At 43.0% G+C, this 14,386-nt stretch overlaps 1 protein-coding gene across 1 annotated transcript; it reads left to right on the top strand.

The window, feature by feature from the left end:
* The first annotated feature begins 5,586 nt into the window (after positions 1 to 5,586).
* On the top strand, positions 5,587 to 14,170 carry LOC309437529 (uncharacterized protein). Its single transcript, XM_082048060.1, has 2 exons — positions 5,587 to 5,721; positions 14,030 to 14,170. Exons 1-2 carry the CDS (start codon positions 5,683 to 5,685, stop codon positions 14,123 to 14,125), a joined length of 135 nt encoding a protein of 44 aa, XP_081904186.1. The 5' UTR covers positions 5,587 to 5,682; the 3' UTR covers positions 14,126 to 14,170.
* The last annotated feature ends 216 nt before the right edge of the window (positions 14,171 to 14,386 follow it).

The raw sequence follows: 14,386 nt of genomic DNA, 5'->3' as shown, positions 1-14,386 counted from the left end.
ATGAACAGACAATGAATTACATAAGGGAAAAAATCAGGAGCAGTGTGAAGAGGATGCTGAACAGGTAATGAGTGACCGATAGCTGCAGTAATCTGAGCAGCTGAGCAGAGATCACTGTTTAGTTCTGGCTGCAGCACTAGCACCACAGGGCAGTAAAATCTGTGGTTAAGATTTTAGACCAAAACCGTAAAAATTTTCACACTCATCCAAAAAACTTTTCAAAATTGAATAGTTACAAGTCTTTGTAATTGCCATATGCTCTAGCAATTGCCGTTAAAATGTAAAAGACATTATTATTAAAGTACCAGTTTAGCAGTCTTCACACGTAGTATTGTTGGAAGACAGTGACAAAATAACAAAAACCAAAACCAAACCAAACAAGCCACACAAAACAAACAAACAAACCCCACAGAAGCAGACTGCAGTTTTGTAACAGCTGTATAGGATCTTTATGCCACAATTTCCTACATACATAGTCATAGCAAATATGGAAAGCATCATCTGCGCCAAAGGCTCTGTTCTTTGTCCTTGCGGTTCTGATTCACCCCCAACATGTCTTGTGAAAGTATCCACAGGCTGTCAGCTTGAACAGCTTGCCAAGATAAATGCCATGATAGATCCAAAATGTCAGACCATTGGACTGTTCCACAAAGAGTGAAGAAAATCTTACTTAAATTAAATTTTAAAGGCCTGGTTTTCCTAATGTATAGGCTTAATCTACTTCACTAGGAATAAATAAGTAGATATGTTGTAGAAGTGCATAACAACCGAAAACTTAGCTGTATGCAATATTGTGCAATTTTATTAAAAACTACTGATCTTCAGGATTACTCCTGTAATACTTAAATCACCATCTACTTGGATTACATGTTGCCTAAGTGCCAATCATGAATGTTAAAACTGACGAGTGACAATTACAGCATAAGCCTGTAAAAGACCATGATTTCTTCAATCATGAAAAATTCTTCCCAAGCTTTTAACACGTTAGGCATAAAGTCCATTACAGAGACAATTTTTTTATTGAACAGACATAAGCAACATGAGAAATTAACTGCATTTTCCCAATAAAAAACTGAAAAATGGCTTCGGAATGTTTGGTTGTATTTGTGAAGTATTAGTAGTAGTTGTCTACTCTCTCTAACCAGTCCATGGCCAATGCATATTACCAGAGTTCCAGAAAGAAACTGAAAACTTCTCTTACAAAATCAGAAGCAGTTTTAGGAGTTGAAAACAACTCTCATTATCACTAAAGCATACACAAAAGATCTAGCCCAAGATCATTACACTCTTCTAGAAACCTTTAGCATACCACACCTTGTATATGAAGTACCTATTTACATTAATGATCAAAAGGTGTGTGCTAAATCCTCGTAACAAGTTTAGAGTAGTTTTTATAAGTACCCATGGACAAAGAAACCAAATAACTATGAAGAATCCACTTGTCTATTATAATGCCTGGACTCTTTTCAGGATAACAGAAGCATTCTTATGAACTCACAAATCTTGCTTGCATTCCTGGTTCTAGCTGTATGACTCTGCATGTGTCTGTACTAAAACATATTCCTGAGTGAAAACAAGTTACTAAACAATCTAGATTACTCTGCATAGCCACATTGCCATCATTGCTACTTGCTATTCTTCAGTCTTTGCATAAGTCACACTATTTTTAGTGATTATTGATTACAGTCCTTTGATAAAATTGTTCAGAAACACGAACATTTAGTGTTACAGCTATGCAGCTACTTTTATGCCAATCTTGTAATCTTATCAAAGCATTAAGTCAGTTTTCTTTATAACAGCTATATGCCCTAGAACTACATTGATTTGCATTAATTATATTCTTATACTTTAATTCTTTTTTTGATTTAATCAGCTTAGTCATGTATGAGTCTTCTATTAGATGAAAGTCTAACCTGGTCATAGTCAACTCACTTCACCTTTTTAAACATTGGCATGACATGGGTATAAATAACAGCCTTCCAAAATTTCACCACAAAAAGCTACGGTTAATATCAGCAAATCAAACATCCAACCAGCAAACCCTTAAGTGTGTAATTCCATACAGACAGGCTAGTAATGGACATAACATCAATATCTATATAAAATCCATCTGATTCCATTCAAATTTAAAATAGGACTGGTCCACAGAAACACTAGGTTCAGTGAAACTACAGTGATTCTACATCCAACTGATACTTCAACAAATTCAGATTCTCAAATTTCTTTTAATTATGTAATTGTTGTGTTTTTGTTTTTTTTTTTTCCCCTCATGTTATCATACTGAAGACCCACAAAAATCTCAGGGACAACTGAGTTCTCTCTGGATAAACTAAGGAAATTAGGTATCTGCAAAAGACAAGGACATTGAGAATCAATATTTTCATTTAGTCTTCATGTAATAGTTACATTAGTTGATACATAAAAATACCTATTTCAAACATGACTAATATTTTAAATTTTAACTTTCACAAATCTCAGAGAGGCAGCATTCTCAAACCAGAAGACATATACGAGCAAGAAATTAATACAAACCACTTTAAAGTGATGCACGGACATGGTGGGACTGCATGTTGACGACTACTTACTGTTCTGGTCTCTTTGGTTAAAAAATAATGTAATGCACTTTTTGTAAGTACAGCATGGTTCACAAAGATGATAAGAAGTAAAACATTGCTTCCTAATTATGTCAGGATTTCCCTTCTTGACAAAAATGGCTAACAAAACATATGAAGTATATATAAATTTACATAAACAAAGTGAATAGGGAAGTTTTTCACTGTTGTGCTTAACAGAATAAGGTAACATCAAACTATCACAGGTTACAAAACAGCAGGTTTAATAAAATAAACATAAGGTATAACTTATTTTGATTTTTGAAACTTCGTTATGTTTGACCGGTTTAATGCACAACTTCCTATTAAAACTTTCCAAAAATATTGATAAAAGTCCACTATGTAAGGGCTGGACATTCTGGCTACGCCTAAATTTTATTTTTGACTCACAAGCTTCAAAAATATATTAAAATGTTGTCATATCATAACACCTTATCGTAAAAGTTGTATTAATGTTCTTAACATCAATGGTGGTGATCATGTCTGCTTCTCAAACTGGTATCAGTCTCTCCTGAATTTGCCCCACAGTTTTCTCTTTACAAGCATTTCTTTTTTTCTCATCTTTAAAATTATTCAGGAGTCTTGTCTCTTTCTGTTATTTTCTGCCTCCTCAACCCACTTTGTTTCACCAGTTCACTAGTTGGCACTTTGTAACTATCAACTTGTCTATCCCATAAATATGTTTTACTTTTTCCTATGTCATATAAAATATAGACTACTTTATTGTAATCTGCTTCTCTCTCACACTCCAAGTATCTATTGTCATCTCAGAGTGTAAAACACAGTAACTGCATCTGAAGTGCCAACCAGTATGACATAATTAATAACAACTAGGGGCCCAGAGAGGAAGTATCACAATAAAAATGAGTATTAAATAGTTAAAATGAGACAGGCGTACTTTCTTCAAAAAAGAAAACCTGCACGTTCTTAAACTAAAAGCTTTCTGAGCTAAATCCTTTCTTCTTGCGTATATAATTTCAAATAAATTGCCAGTGACTCTTATTTCCAGTGTGAACTACTGTGCTACAGCACTGAAAGGATGCTGCAGCAGAAAGTAATTTGAGCCTAAAATCCTGATCAGTTTAATGTCCAATGAAACAGTAAACAAAAGCTTGCATTGTTGGAGAAAAAGAAAAAAACAGCGTGGATTAAAGCAGGTAAATAGCTGGTTTATGTCTCGAAACTCTATCCAAAGCAAATTCCTCAAGCATTACTCACTAGAGAGAGAAGCTGTATTGACTTTTCCTCTTTTTTTCCCCCAAAAATGTTCCTGATATTTTAACCACCAACAAATAAACAATATTCCAAGCAGCCACTAGCCTTGGGATCTTCTTATTTTATAGGACTCTGAGCACGTTTTCAGATTTTACATGGACAAGGAAACAGCTGCAAGTTCACCAGAGTTGTGCCGTGAATCAGTCAGTAAATACAAAATGCAAATGTAAATAAATACAACCTAGATGTGTTTATAGACCAGAAAAGCTGAATATGTTATCCTAGCAGAGACATGTCTCCCAGTCAGAAATTAACTTATGCCCACGTGAAGCCAGGTGGAGTGAAAGGTAATGCAGACATATTCTAAATAACACATCTCTCACATGTCTGTTACCATGATAACCTCCTCTGTATGAAACACCGTTTCTGCAGGTTATATAAAAATAGAAAATTTCGGCAAAACCAGAAACCACCCATGCCTTTGTACAAGTCAATACAAACTTATGAGATTCAGAATGGAGGTGTTTATTTTTTAGATCAAAACCAATTCCTGCAGACTCCCGTAACCCGTATAGTACGGGTAACATGTAGAAGGCAGGCTTAACTAGTTAAATGTAACTAGAACAGTATCAAGCTAACTGAAGGTAAAAATAGCCTGTTATTTCATAAAGCTAGCGCTGACCCAAATGGAGGTGTTTTCCAGGTTGACCATGTCCAGCTGGGGATGGACTCTTATGCCTTGTGACACCACAGGTCCCAACACTGGATTTCACCCGTGAGGTGTCTGTGTCTCAGCAGCACCTGTGTCCTGGAGACAGTGCTTCCTGTCAGCGAGAGGGCACAAGGATCAATCCATATTGTTTCCTACAGCACTTCTGGCCTACTGGGCTGATCTCCCATCTGTAAAACCAGAAATCATGATTTTATCTGGACTTAACAGCCCCAAATAATCTGCAGACAAAACGCGCTAAGAGCTTCCTATTAGCATTAAACTTGCGAAAGAGGTTTTGCAGCCTGAGAGCGATGGGGATTGGGGATTAGAACGCGTGCAGGGCCGCGGCCGTTCCACCGCCCTTCGGTTTCTCCAGCGCCGGAGGGGCCGCAACGCGCCACCGCGCGTCCAGCCGCGCTGCCGCTGCCGCCTTCCCCCCTGCCCCGTCGGCAGCCCTTCCCTCAAACATCCTGCAGCCCGGCGGAGAACCGGCCACAGCCGGCGGGCCGCAGCAGGGCGCCAGCCGGCCACCCCACACCGGGGGCGCGGGGAACAGTCTAGAACTCGCCGCCCCGGGGGAGCCGCAGGCCGCGCCACACGCTTCCCGGCGAAACCGCCGGCACGGGCGGGGGTGGGGCTCCCGCGCAAGGCGGCCCCGGCCCGGCCCCTGGAGACAATTCCTGCGCCCGCCTGCTCGTCCCGCTCTGCCCCCGCCGCGCCGCGCCCCTCCCCGGCCCCGCCACCACCACCAGCTTCATTCACTAACCGGTTCTCGCCGGCTGCCTCCGCCTCTCGGCTCCCTCCAGCCTCCGCCCAGCCTGCCTGCGCTCCCCCCGGCGGCCGAGCTCCCGCCCAGGACGCGCTGGAGGCGCCTCTAATTGGGCAGGCGCGACGCTCGTCGCCGACGTGCGTGAGCGAGGGGCGGGACCGGGTCTCTTGTGCGGGAGGCGGCGCCGAGTGTCCCCTCTGGTGCAGCAGCGTCCGCTCCGCGCCAGCCTGCAGAGCCGCCCGCCGCTGCAGCTGTATGGTCCAGCCCCGCTCCGCCGCCGAACCCCCTCCGGCAGCTCCGCGGCCTCTAGCGCCTCCGCATCCTCCTGGTTCTGGTCCTCCTGCCCCCGGCGGTGGCGCCCGCACCCCGGCTGTATGATCAGGCTACAGTCTTCAATGAGTAACCATATTCCTGTGAGTGCCGCCCGCGCCCCCCGCCCCGGCCCGCTTCCCCCGGCCCCTCGCCCCGCCGGGCGTGCGCCCCGCCGACTGCCCTTCTGAGCCCTGCTCCCGCGCTTCTCCCCCTGTCCCTCCCTCCTGTCTCCTCCATGTTGTCTCTTTGTTCTGTAGCCTGGGTCACGCTGGCTCCGGGCGGCTTCTCGTAGCGCCGGGCTGTGGCTTCGCCTGTGCGGGCCGCAGGGGAGCCGATCCAGCCCGGCTGCGGCGCGGCCCGGCCCTCCTCCCGCCCCCGGCGCCCTTCTCCTCCTGCTACCGCGCGCCGGTGCTCTTCTCCCCTTCTCTACTGGGAGATGAAGAGGGGGCGACCTCTCCGCGGCTCCCGAGTGGCCCGGCCCGGGCACAAAGCCGCGCTGAAAGCCCGGCTGCCGCCGGCCCCGCCCGCCCGGGCTCCCCCCGCCGGTGTCTGTCTGGCGGCGTCTGTCGTGCTGGGCCGGGGAGGGCGGCCGCCGGGAAGGGCAGCGCCCCTGCAGCCGGGGCTCTGCGCCCCTGGGCCGTGTCAGGCCGGCGGGGGCTGGGAGCCCCCTACCGGGGGAGGCTGGGGCCGGGCGGCGGCTGCGGGGGACAAGATGGCTCCGCGTCGGGAGCCTGATCGAAGCGTGATGCGAACCCGTGACCGTCGCAGCTGGGGCGACGGCCCGGCCCGCGGGGCGGTGTCGCGGCTGGGGCAGCGTCCCCTCGCTGGGGAGAGGCAGGCGGCCCGGCGCCCCTCGGCTGACGCAGCCCTGGAGGTGGCCGGAGCCTGAGGCTTTCCGGGCAAGCCGGGACTTGCCCGTGGGCGCTCGCCAGCGAGGCAGCGCGGCTGGGCCGCGGCGCTGGCACCGGGCAGCGTGGCCGGCGCTCGCCCCCCGCCGGGGCCCCACGTGCGCGGCCGCGCTGAGGGCGAAGACGGTCGAGCGGCTTCTTTGTCTCCGGCGTGCTCGGGCGGGGAGTCAGAGCTGGCTGCGAGCGAGGACGTGAGGCCTTTCCGAAATGAGCTGTACGCAGCAGAGGTGGGGTATTCCCCAACTCACGTACGCAGCCGGCCCTGCTCAGCCTGGGCTTTTGGGTTGCTCCTCAGCGGGGGAAGAGTTCTCAGAGGAGTCATTCTGGTACACGTTGGGGTGAATGTTTCTGTAGCAGTCTGCCATATACCCTTAGAAGCTCACGAATGCTGTCAAATACTTTAATTTTTACCGGACCTGCTTTTAAGACCTTGCCATCTGGCTTTTCAAGGAAGGCATTTCCTTCTGGAGGTGGATCGCAGTTCAGCATCAGAAGTTTTTGCTTTCCTCACACACTTGCCTCCCCCCTCCCTGCTCCTAGTAGTCTACGTGTCTGTGCTGCCTAACATCTTCAACCACAGAGCACCCTGTGTATTTATTTACAAACAAAGAAAGGCTTGCTGGTACACCCTCCAAAAGTGAGGAAGCAAGAAAGACAAAGTATTATAAAAATCAAGTAACCATTGTATGGTGGTAGTAGAATCACCATTAGTGGCAGTTGTGTGGAGATCTGGGTTGCTGGTCCGTTAGCCAGCTACACACACTGCAAATATTATGAGCTGACAAATGCACAGGCTTTGTGGCATGAGGGTCCTGTGATTCTGGCGTTTCTTGCTGAAGACAACTTTCCAATATGTCTACCTGCATTTGCAGAGTCTCCAAAGCAGTGACTCAGAAGTATGAACTCAGTCTCTCTGTAATCTCATAGAACTGTCAAATCAAAAAACCTGAAGATGACACTTAAATGTCAGTTCTTATTATTCCATTGATGGAACATCAAAGGGTTTTTTAATTGTCTTACAGGAACAGAATCATTTCAGGAGTAAAATGTGGAAGAGAGAAATTACATAGCCATGGGAGGAAATGTGAGAGTGAGAAAGAAAAATGAGTGGCAGGAGCCAAGGGGGAAGAATGTAATTGTCTTACCAAAACTAAATGTGTCAGTGAGGCAGTAAATAAATATAATTTAGTATTATGTAGTAACTTCTGTCTTGTGAAACCTTCCTGTTCTGACAGAATATATGCCATGTAAGAATGCTGGATCTATCCCAGTGTGTAAGCTGACTCTAAGTGATCACTTATTTTCTTAAAGATTAAGCAGAACACCCAGATCTCAGGGTATTACTGAATTCTAAACTAGTCACCTCGTATTTAAAAAAATTCAAACTCACTCTCTCAGATCAATACAAGAGGTACCTCTGTGTTAAAAGTAAGTCTGTAACTCCTTACAGCTTTCTTCACAGATGCAACTTCTTGTTTGGCACTCACACCTTTATTAGACTCAATAAAGTACGGCAATAACTATCATTGTGTGTATATGCAAAGTTTCTCATTATTACTTAAAACGTAGTGGAATAACTTTTGAGTAGGATGACAGCATTTATGTAGTTTGCTGCTGAAGTGACAGTGTTAAGTCATTTTGAGACAGCTTGCTTTCAGAAACTCAAAAAGTGGTTACATTAGACAAGGGGATTGAATGGCTTCTGTTATGTCTTATTTTTCCCAATATCCAGCACAGAGCCATGAAGGTGATTAAGGGACTGGAGCATCTCCCTTATGAGGAAAGGCTGCGGGAGCTGGGTCTCTTTAGCTTGGAGGAGACTGAGGGGTGACCTCATTAATGTTTACAAATATATAAAGGGTGAGTGTCACGAGGACGGAGCCAGGCTCTTCTCGGTGACAACCAATGGTAGGACAAGGGATAATGGGTTCAAAGTGGAACACAAGAGGTTCCACTTAAATTTGAGAAGAAACTTCTTCTCAGTAAGAGTATCAGAACACTGGAACAGGCTGCCCAGGGGGGTTGTGGAGTCTCCTACTCTGGAGACATTCAAAACCCGCCTGGGCACATTCCTGTGTAGCCTCATCTAAGTGTTCGTGTTCTGACAGGGGGATTGGACTTGATGATCTTTTGAGGTCCCTTCCAATCCCTGACATTCTGTGATCTGTTAAGGCTTTTTTGCTTTTTTTCCATGGTCTAAGCAGAAGAACTAGGAAGACAGTCACGTGGCCTCAGTTTCATCATCTCTGGAAGCTGCATTGACTTGTTATACAGGAAGTTTTGAGAACTTTTTCTTCCCCCTAAACTGCATATTGGAATCACAAGAAACATCCTTCTTTCACACAGCATGTCATAACAAATCTCTGATAAACCTTTGCAATCTCCAATCTCTGATGTGTAAATGTATTTTCGTAGGCCATGGGTTACTTTCTGTGGTCCAAAAAGAGTATTGTTATCTCTGTGGATATCATAATACAAGCATTCATGTGCCTAGTAGATAGGAGATGAATCTTTTCAACAATACCTAATGAAGATACCTCGTGTAATGTTTCTGCAGTCTGTACCCCTTACCTCTCCTGCTCCTTGTCTGCCTTAGCGGTTGCTACTTAGGCCTTGAGTAGTAGGAAGAAGTCAGAGGTATTTGTCCCTCCGTCCTTCAGTAGCTTTTTGTCGGGTAGCAAGTTAGAACAATGAACTTACTTGCAGGTGCTCTCAAATTGAAATGTAATGTAGTTTATTTTAGTTTTCTAGTTTTGATCCTGCGGTTTCAGCAGGTGAGTGTGTGGCAGGTCTTGACTTCAGAAAATGTGATCCCATGCAGTTAATTCTGTGCAGTGTATGTGCAAGTGGATTGAGCAACCATGAACCATTTTCTGCATCTTCTGAAGGTAGAGTGAAGTGTCATGAAACTGTGTAAACTAGTGCTTTTGTTTGCAGGCCTCTCAAGATGCTACTAAGTTGTGAACAACAATGTCAACAGCATGGGACAACCTTACACCTCTCTGCTTTCCATCTATCAGTAACAATCTGATAGATTACTTTCATAAGCAATTTTTGCCAGACACCAGCAATTGTTTGTTTCAAACCCAGAATTAGCATACATGTGAATCAGTCTCCTTGCCAGTCAAGATAGGTACTTTAGCTTCCTGTCTCAAAAAAGGGCAAGAATTAAATCTTTTCCTTTCAAGATGTCTTTCTCTTGCAATAAACTAACTTCTAACTTCTACCATAAATGGTAGCAGATGGTGCAATCATAATATTACTTTATCTCATATTGGACAGGATACCTTCTCTTAATAGGTGGTCCTCTCATATTAACCTTATTTTTGTTTTCCAAGTTTATTTTGATGGATCTCACAGTCTAAGTGCTGTTTGGCTTTTTGTTAATAATGGAATCTTCTGTGTCTGTTTCCAAAATCCTTCAGTGTTCATTTGCCTCAAGGAAAACTCACATGTAAATTGAAAATAATATGCTGGAGTAGCCAACTTGATAGTATAAATGTTGAGTTGTGTCATTCTGTTAAACTTCTGCATACAATACTATGCATTTGAGTTTCACTTATGCAGCATTATACTTGCATACACTATCTTGACTTTTTGATAGCTTACATACCAAGTAGTTAACTCTGAGACAACACAGAAATTTTCAAGTTGTGTTTCCAAGCCTCTTGGAAGTAGCTCACAGCTTTTGAGTCCCCCCTGTGCCCAAGGTGGTCTTAATTACAACACTACTTTTATAGCTTATTTCTTATCTTGCAGGTCTTTTTGCTGAAGATGGGTGAAGCCTTGTACTTCAGCTTAATGCCGTAACACAAACAGCATGCCAGTGTACTAGTTGCCTTTAATCTTAATTTGGCTCCCAGAACAGAACTAAACTAGGCTGGCAAAGCTGTCTTAGGATAGTGCAGCAGGTTGCTGCCTTAAGGAATTGGTCTGTGGAGCTTTCTGGCTAGCAATGCTGAGAAGTGATGGCATTCACATCAAAGGAAGATGTGAGCTTTGCTCCTTTATAATGTGGCAGCAGCAGTTGCCAAGGTGAAGAGCGAGACTCAGATACATGCTTGGTTAGGTCCGTGGTTCTGTGAATTAGTAAGGTGCTGATGTGTCTAATTGCTAACTGTTAAGATAGTATTAAATGAATTCATTTGTAGGGGTTAATTACACATGGACCTTAAACTTATCATTGCATAATGTACTTTTTCGTGTGTAAGAATTTAAACTGTGCACCCAGTTTCTAAGTGTGATTAACATCTGCATTTTAGAAAGTAGGATGTGTTACTTAACGAATGCTCTGCGGTCTGCCCTCCTTCTTACCCCCATGATGAGTTTGTCTGGTATCATATTGAGTACTCCTAGTTGCATACTAAGGGCAGGTTGCCTACCAGACTGGATTAATCTTCATTACTTTTTACTTCCTACCTTCTCCCATATGGGGTCATGTAACTGGTTCCAGTTACTCTACATTCTTTTCTGCCCAAAAATCTCCATCTTGCAGAGTGAAAGGTCTTGTCTTTACCCTAGTGATCCCATCCCATCTCCTCAAGCTCACTTGCATGCTTTTCTGTTTCTGACAACCTCCACTCCATCTGCTACCAGGGGAAAGGACAGGCTATGGTTCCTCTTAGCAGTCTTAAGAAGAGATAAACCCAAGACCTGCCAGTGCATGCGAAAAGCGGCACAAGACCATGTGCAGCTGTATGTGCTTAAAGCTGTCCCGTCCCTTTTTGCTGCTCTGCTGCTTAAACTAATTGAAAGTGACTTTAAATAAGCTATCTTCAGTTCTTTTTTTCAATTGCTATTTTAGGTGTTCCTGAGGTCTGGTCCTAGGAGTCTTTTTTTTTAATGCACATCTACCTTCTGCCGGGGTATGGAGGGTGTCAGATGACAATTCTTAAGAGTTCTTACGAATCTGAATTTTGTGGTTCCTGTTACTCTGTTGGCCTTTGACTTTGTAGGATCCTTTTTTTTTTTTTTTTTCATGCCTGCTAGATTTAGAGTTCTCACTGTCCCTCAAGTTATTGCAAATAAAAACTCACACAGTTGTAACTGGCAAACTTAATCCTACAGTCTTTACAGAAATGGTGATGGTAGTGTCTCTGGAACAGAAGCAAAGTGCATGTGAAATTATAGTATTATAATTTAAATTTCCAATAGTTTCCCTCTGCAAACGGCTTTCTCGTAGTTCTTAGCAGTTTTGGTTTGGTTTTTTTTATGTCATGCTTGTGATTAAGGTTCATCCTTAAAACTTCAGACAGCTTCCTGCAAAGAAAACATGAAGGATTCCAGGAGTTGTTTGATCTGCTTTTTCTAAAGGGCCTTTGTAACATTGTGTGATGCAGTGCTACCCATCTGCTAAAGTCTGATCTTAATTATTATCTTCTTTGTTACTACTGCTCTGTTACTGAAGTTCCTCTTCTCTGGACTTGCAAAATCATGTTCACAGCATAAAACATTGTTGCAGTTCTTTAAATTGTAGTTCACCATAAGAGCTTCTATCCTACTGAGGTACCCAAATGACCTTTAAAGGTGACTTCCAACCCAAACTGTTCTATGATTCTGCAATTCCATACCTTTTAGAAAACTCAACAATTATTAGGCTATTGATTTGTTGTGGTTTCTGCTTAATACTAATCATTATTAGATAGACTTGCTGTTGTCTTAATGGTATATGGTTAGGTGCCTGCAGTGGAGTCTTGGTCTGACTCCAGATCCGAAATGGCAGTTAGTGACTGTGACTTATTTGCATGTAGCTGTTTCTTCCTGCCCTTTGATAAAGTGTTTTAAGACAGTGGCTTTTATCAGGACTTATTGGACAGTTGTCTTTAGGACCTCATCTTTTGAATTTGCTTCCTCATGACTGGGAAGCTTTTCAGCACAGGCTGCTTGTTTCATGGTCACTTGAATGGGAAGGTTTCAGTGTAGAGCACTGAAATACTGTCTGTCTCCTTATTTTCTCTTGTACACTTGCCTTAATTATATATATATATATATATGGATGCATAGAGCTGATTTGTAATCATTAAAAAATCTGAACATTGCTACAATTAAGTTACGTGTTCTGTTTGCTAGAAACTAGGTTTGTGAAGGCAAAGAACTGGTATTACTGTATCCCAGCCAGAGGAGTAGGGGGAAAAAAAAGACATTTTAAAGAAAGTATGTGATAGCAATTCTAGAGCACTCTGTGCTCAGCTAATTTATTCCCAAAGTGTCTTGGGCAATATTTTGCTTCACCATAGAAATACATAGATTCCTTCCAATGCTGGGAGTTGACTGGCCAAGATAAGTAATTTTTTCTGCTAAACAGTTGTAGGGGTCAATGATGTTTCTCTCTAGTACCTAAGTATTTTTAGTGGGCATTTGGTTTGGCTTGTGCCTGTCTTTTGGGACACAAAACTTCTTCATTTCTGTTCCCTATGCAGGTATTGTCAGCAGCACTGTTACTGAGGTTGGTCACAAAACTAGCTCCTCTGCTGTAACATTCCACAGAGCATAAAAGCATATATCCTTGGGTCATTTGCATAGCAACATCTGCAAATGAATACACATCTCAGAGTAGTTCTTTAGTTGTCTAGTTTCTTGTTGTGCATCTTGCAGTAATTTTATAAGTAAACTTGCCCATAGCAAAATAGCACACCACAGGGCAGAAATAACCTGTTCAATAAACTTGACTCCATATGTTTTTAGCTGGACTATTACTAATATCTTGATATGTTAATAAAGTCATGGTGTAAAAAGGCAGATGAAGGTTGCCATGTGTCTTCAGCCTTTAGCATGTGAGATGTTCCTTAGTTAGAAATCTGTGTGCCTTGAAAATCTCCAGATATGTTCAAAAGCTTGCATTGTTTTGTTAGGCCACAAAGATTTTTCATTTGCTTTCAAGACTTCCTGTTTGAGACAGGTGGATTAAAATGATTTTTTGCTCTACTGGCAGTTCCGTATGTGAATTAATAAGGCTTACATGCAAAATAAGTCTTTAGCCTTTAAGTGACTCTGCATCTATGTAGAGACTGGTAGTTTTGTTTCAACATTAGAAATTATATGATGTTCAGCTTGAATATTCAAGGAATCTCATCCTTGCCTTCATGGGACTACTTAACATCAGTGTAACTTTAGTAGGTGTTGTGATGTCTCTCAATTCAGAGTGGAAAATACTGTCGTATGGGTATCCTGGAACAGATATGCTTTGTATAAATACTTCGTCTCGTGTTGCTATGTTTAGCTCATTTGATTTGGTATTTTAGTACATTTCAGTTTTTAGTGTTGAAACAACTCTATATGGAAACTTCATTGAGTTAATGTATTCATTTCAAGTAATCCTTGCTGAAAGAGGTAGCAGGATTCTTATACAAACTTAATTCTTGGATTAAGAAATAAACCTTGTGAAACTGCTTAGTTGCTCTGGTTTTATTTTCTTTTTATTTGTAATGTTTGTTGTCTTCAAAATAACCTGGCTTCACCTGTGCTCATTATGTATTTTTTTTTTTTCTCCTTCTCTTTACAGCAGTTCTGTGGTGTTCTTGGTCACACATTTATGGAGTTTCTGAAGGGCAGTGGAGACTACTGCCAGGCACAGCACGACCTCTATGCAGACAAGTGAACTGTAGAAATTCATTACTACTCCACCAAGAAGCCCCCCTAAGAGTGGTTGACCAGGATAAGAAGTATTGAATTGAAATTGGCAGAGCATTTAACAACAGAATTCAGACCTGGATGGGGTAAACCTCAGTGCACTGCCTTTCTTTTGCCTCAGTATTACTGGATTGAAGAATTGCTGCTTCTTGTTAGGAGGTTCATTTCATTTCCCATTGCTCCCAACTTCATACTTGCAAGCACTGAGAATTTCACGTGGAGTATAGTG

The sequence above is a fragment of the Streptopelia decaocto genome (genome assembly GCF_964273445.1).
Source record: "Streptopelia decaocto genome assembly, chromosome: 3".
NCBI lineage: Eukaryota > Metazoa > Chordata > Aves > Columbiformes > Columbidae > Streptopelia > Streptopelia decaocto.
This window is presented reverse-complemented; position numbering and strand designations above follow the sequence as displayed.

Coding starts and splice junctions, on each gene's coding strand:
- LOC309437529 (XM_082048060.1), top strand. CDS start 5,683: ATGATCAGGCTACAGTCTTCAATGAGTAACCATATTCCT. Junction 5,722..14,029: donor CAATGAGTAACCATATTCCT/GTGAGTGCCGCC, acceptor TTCTCTTTACAG/CAGTTCTGTGGTGTTCTTGG.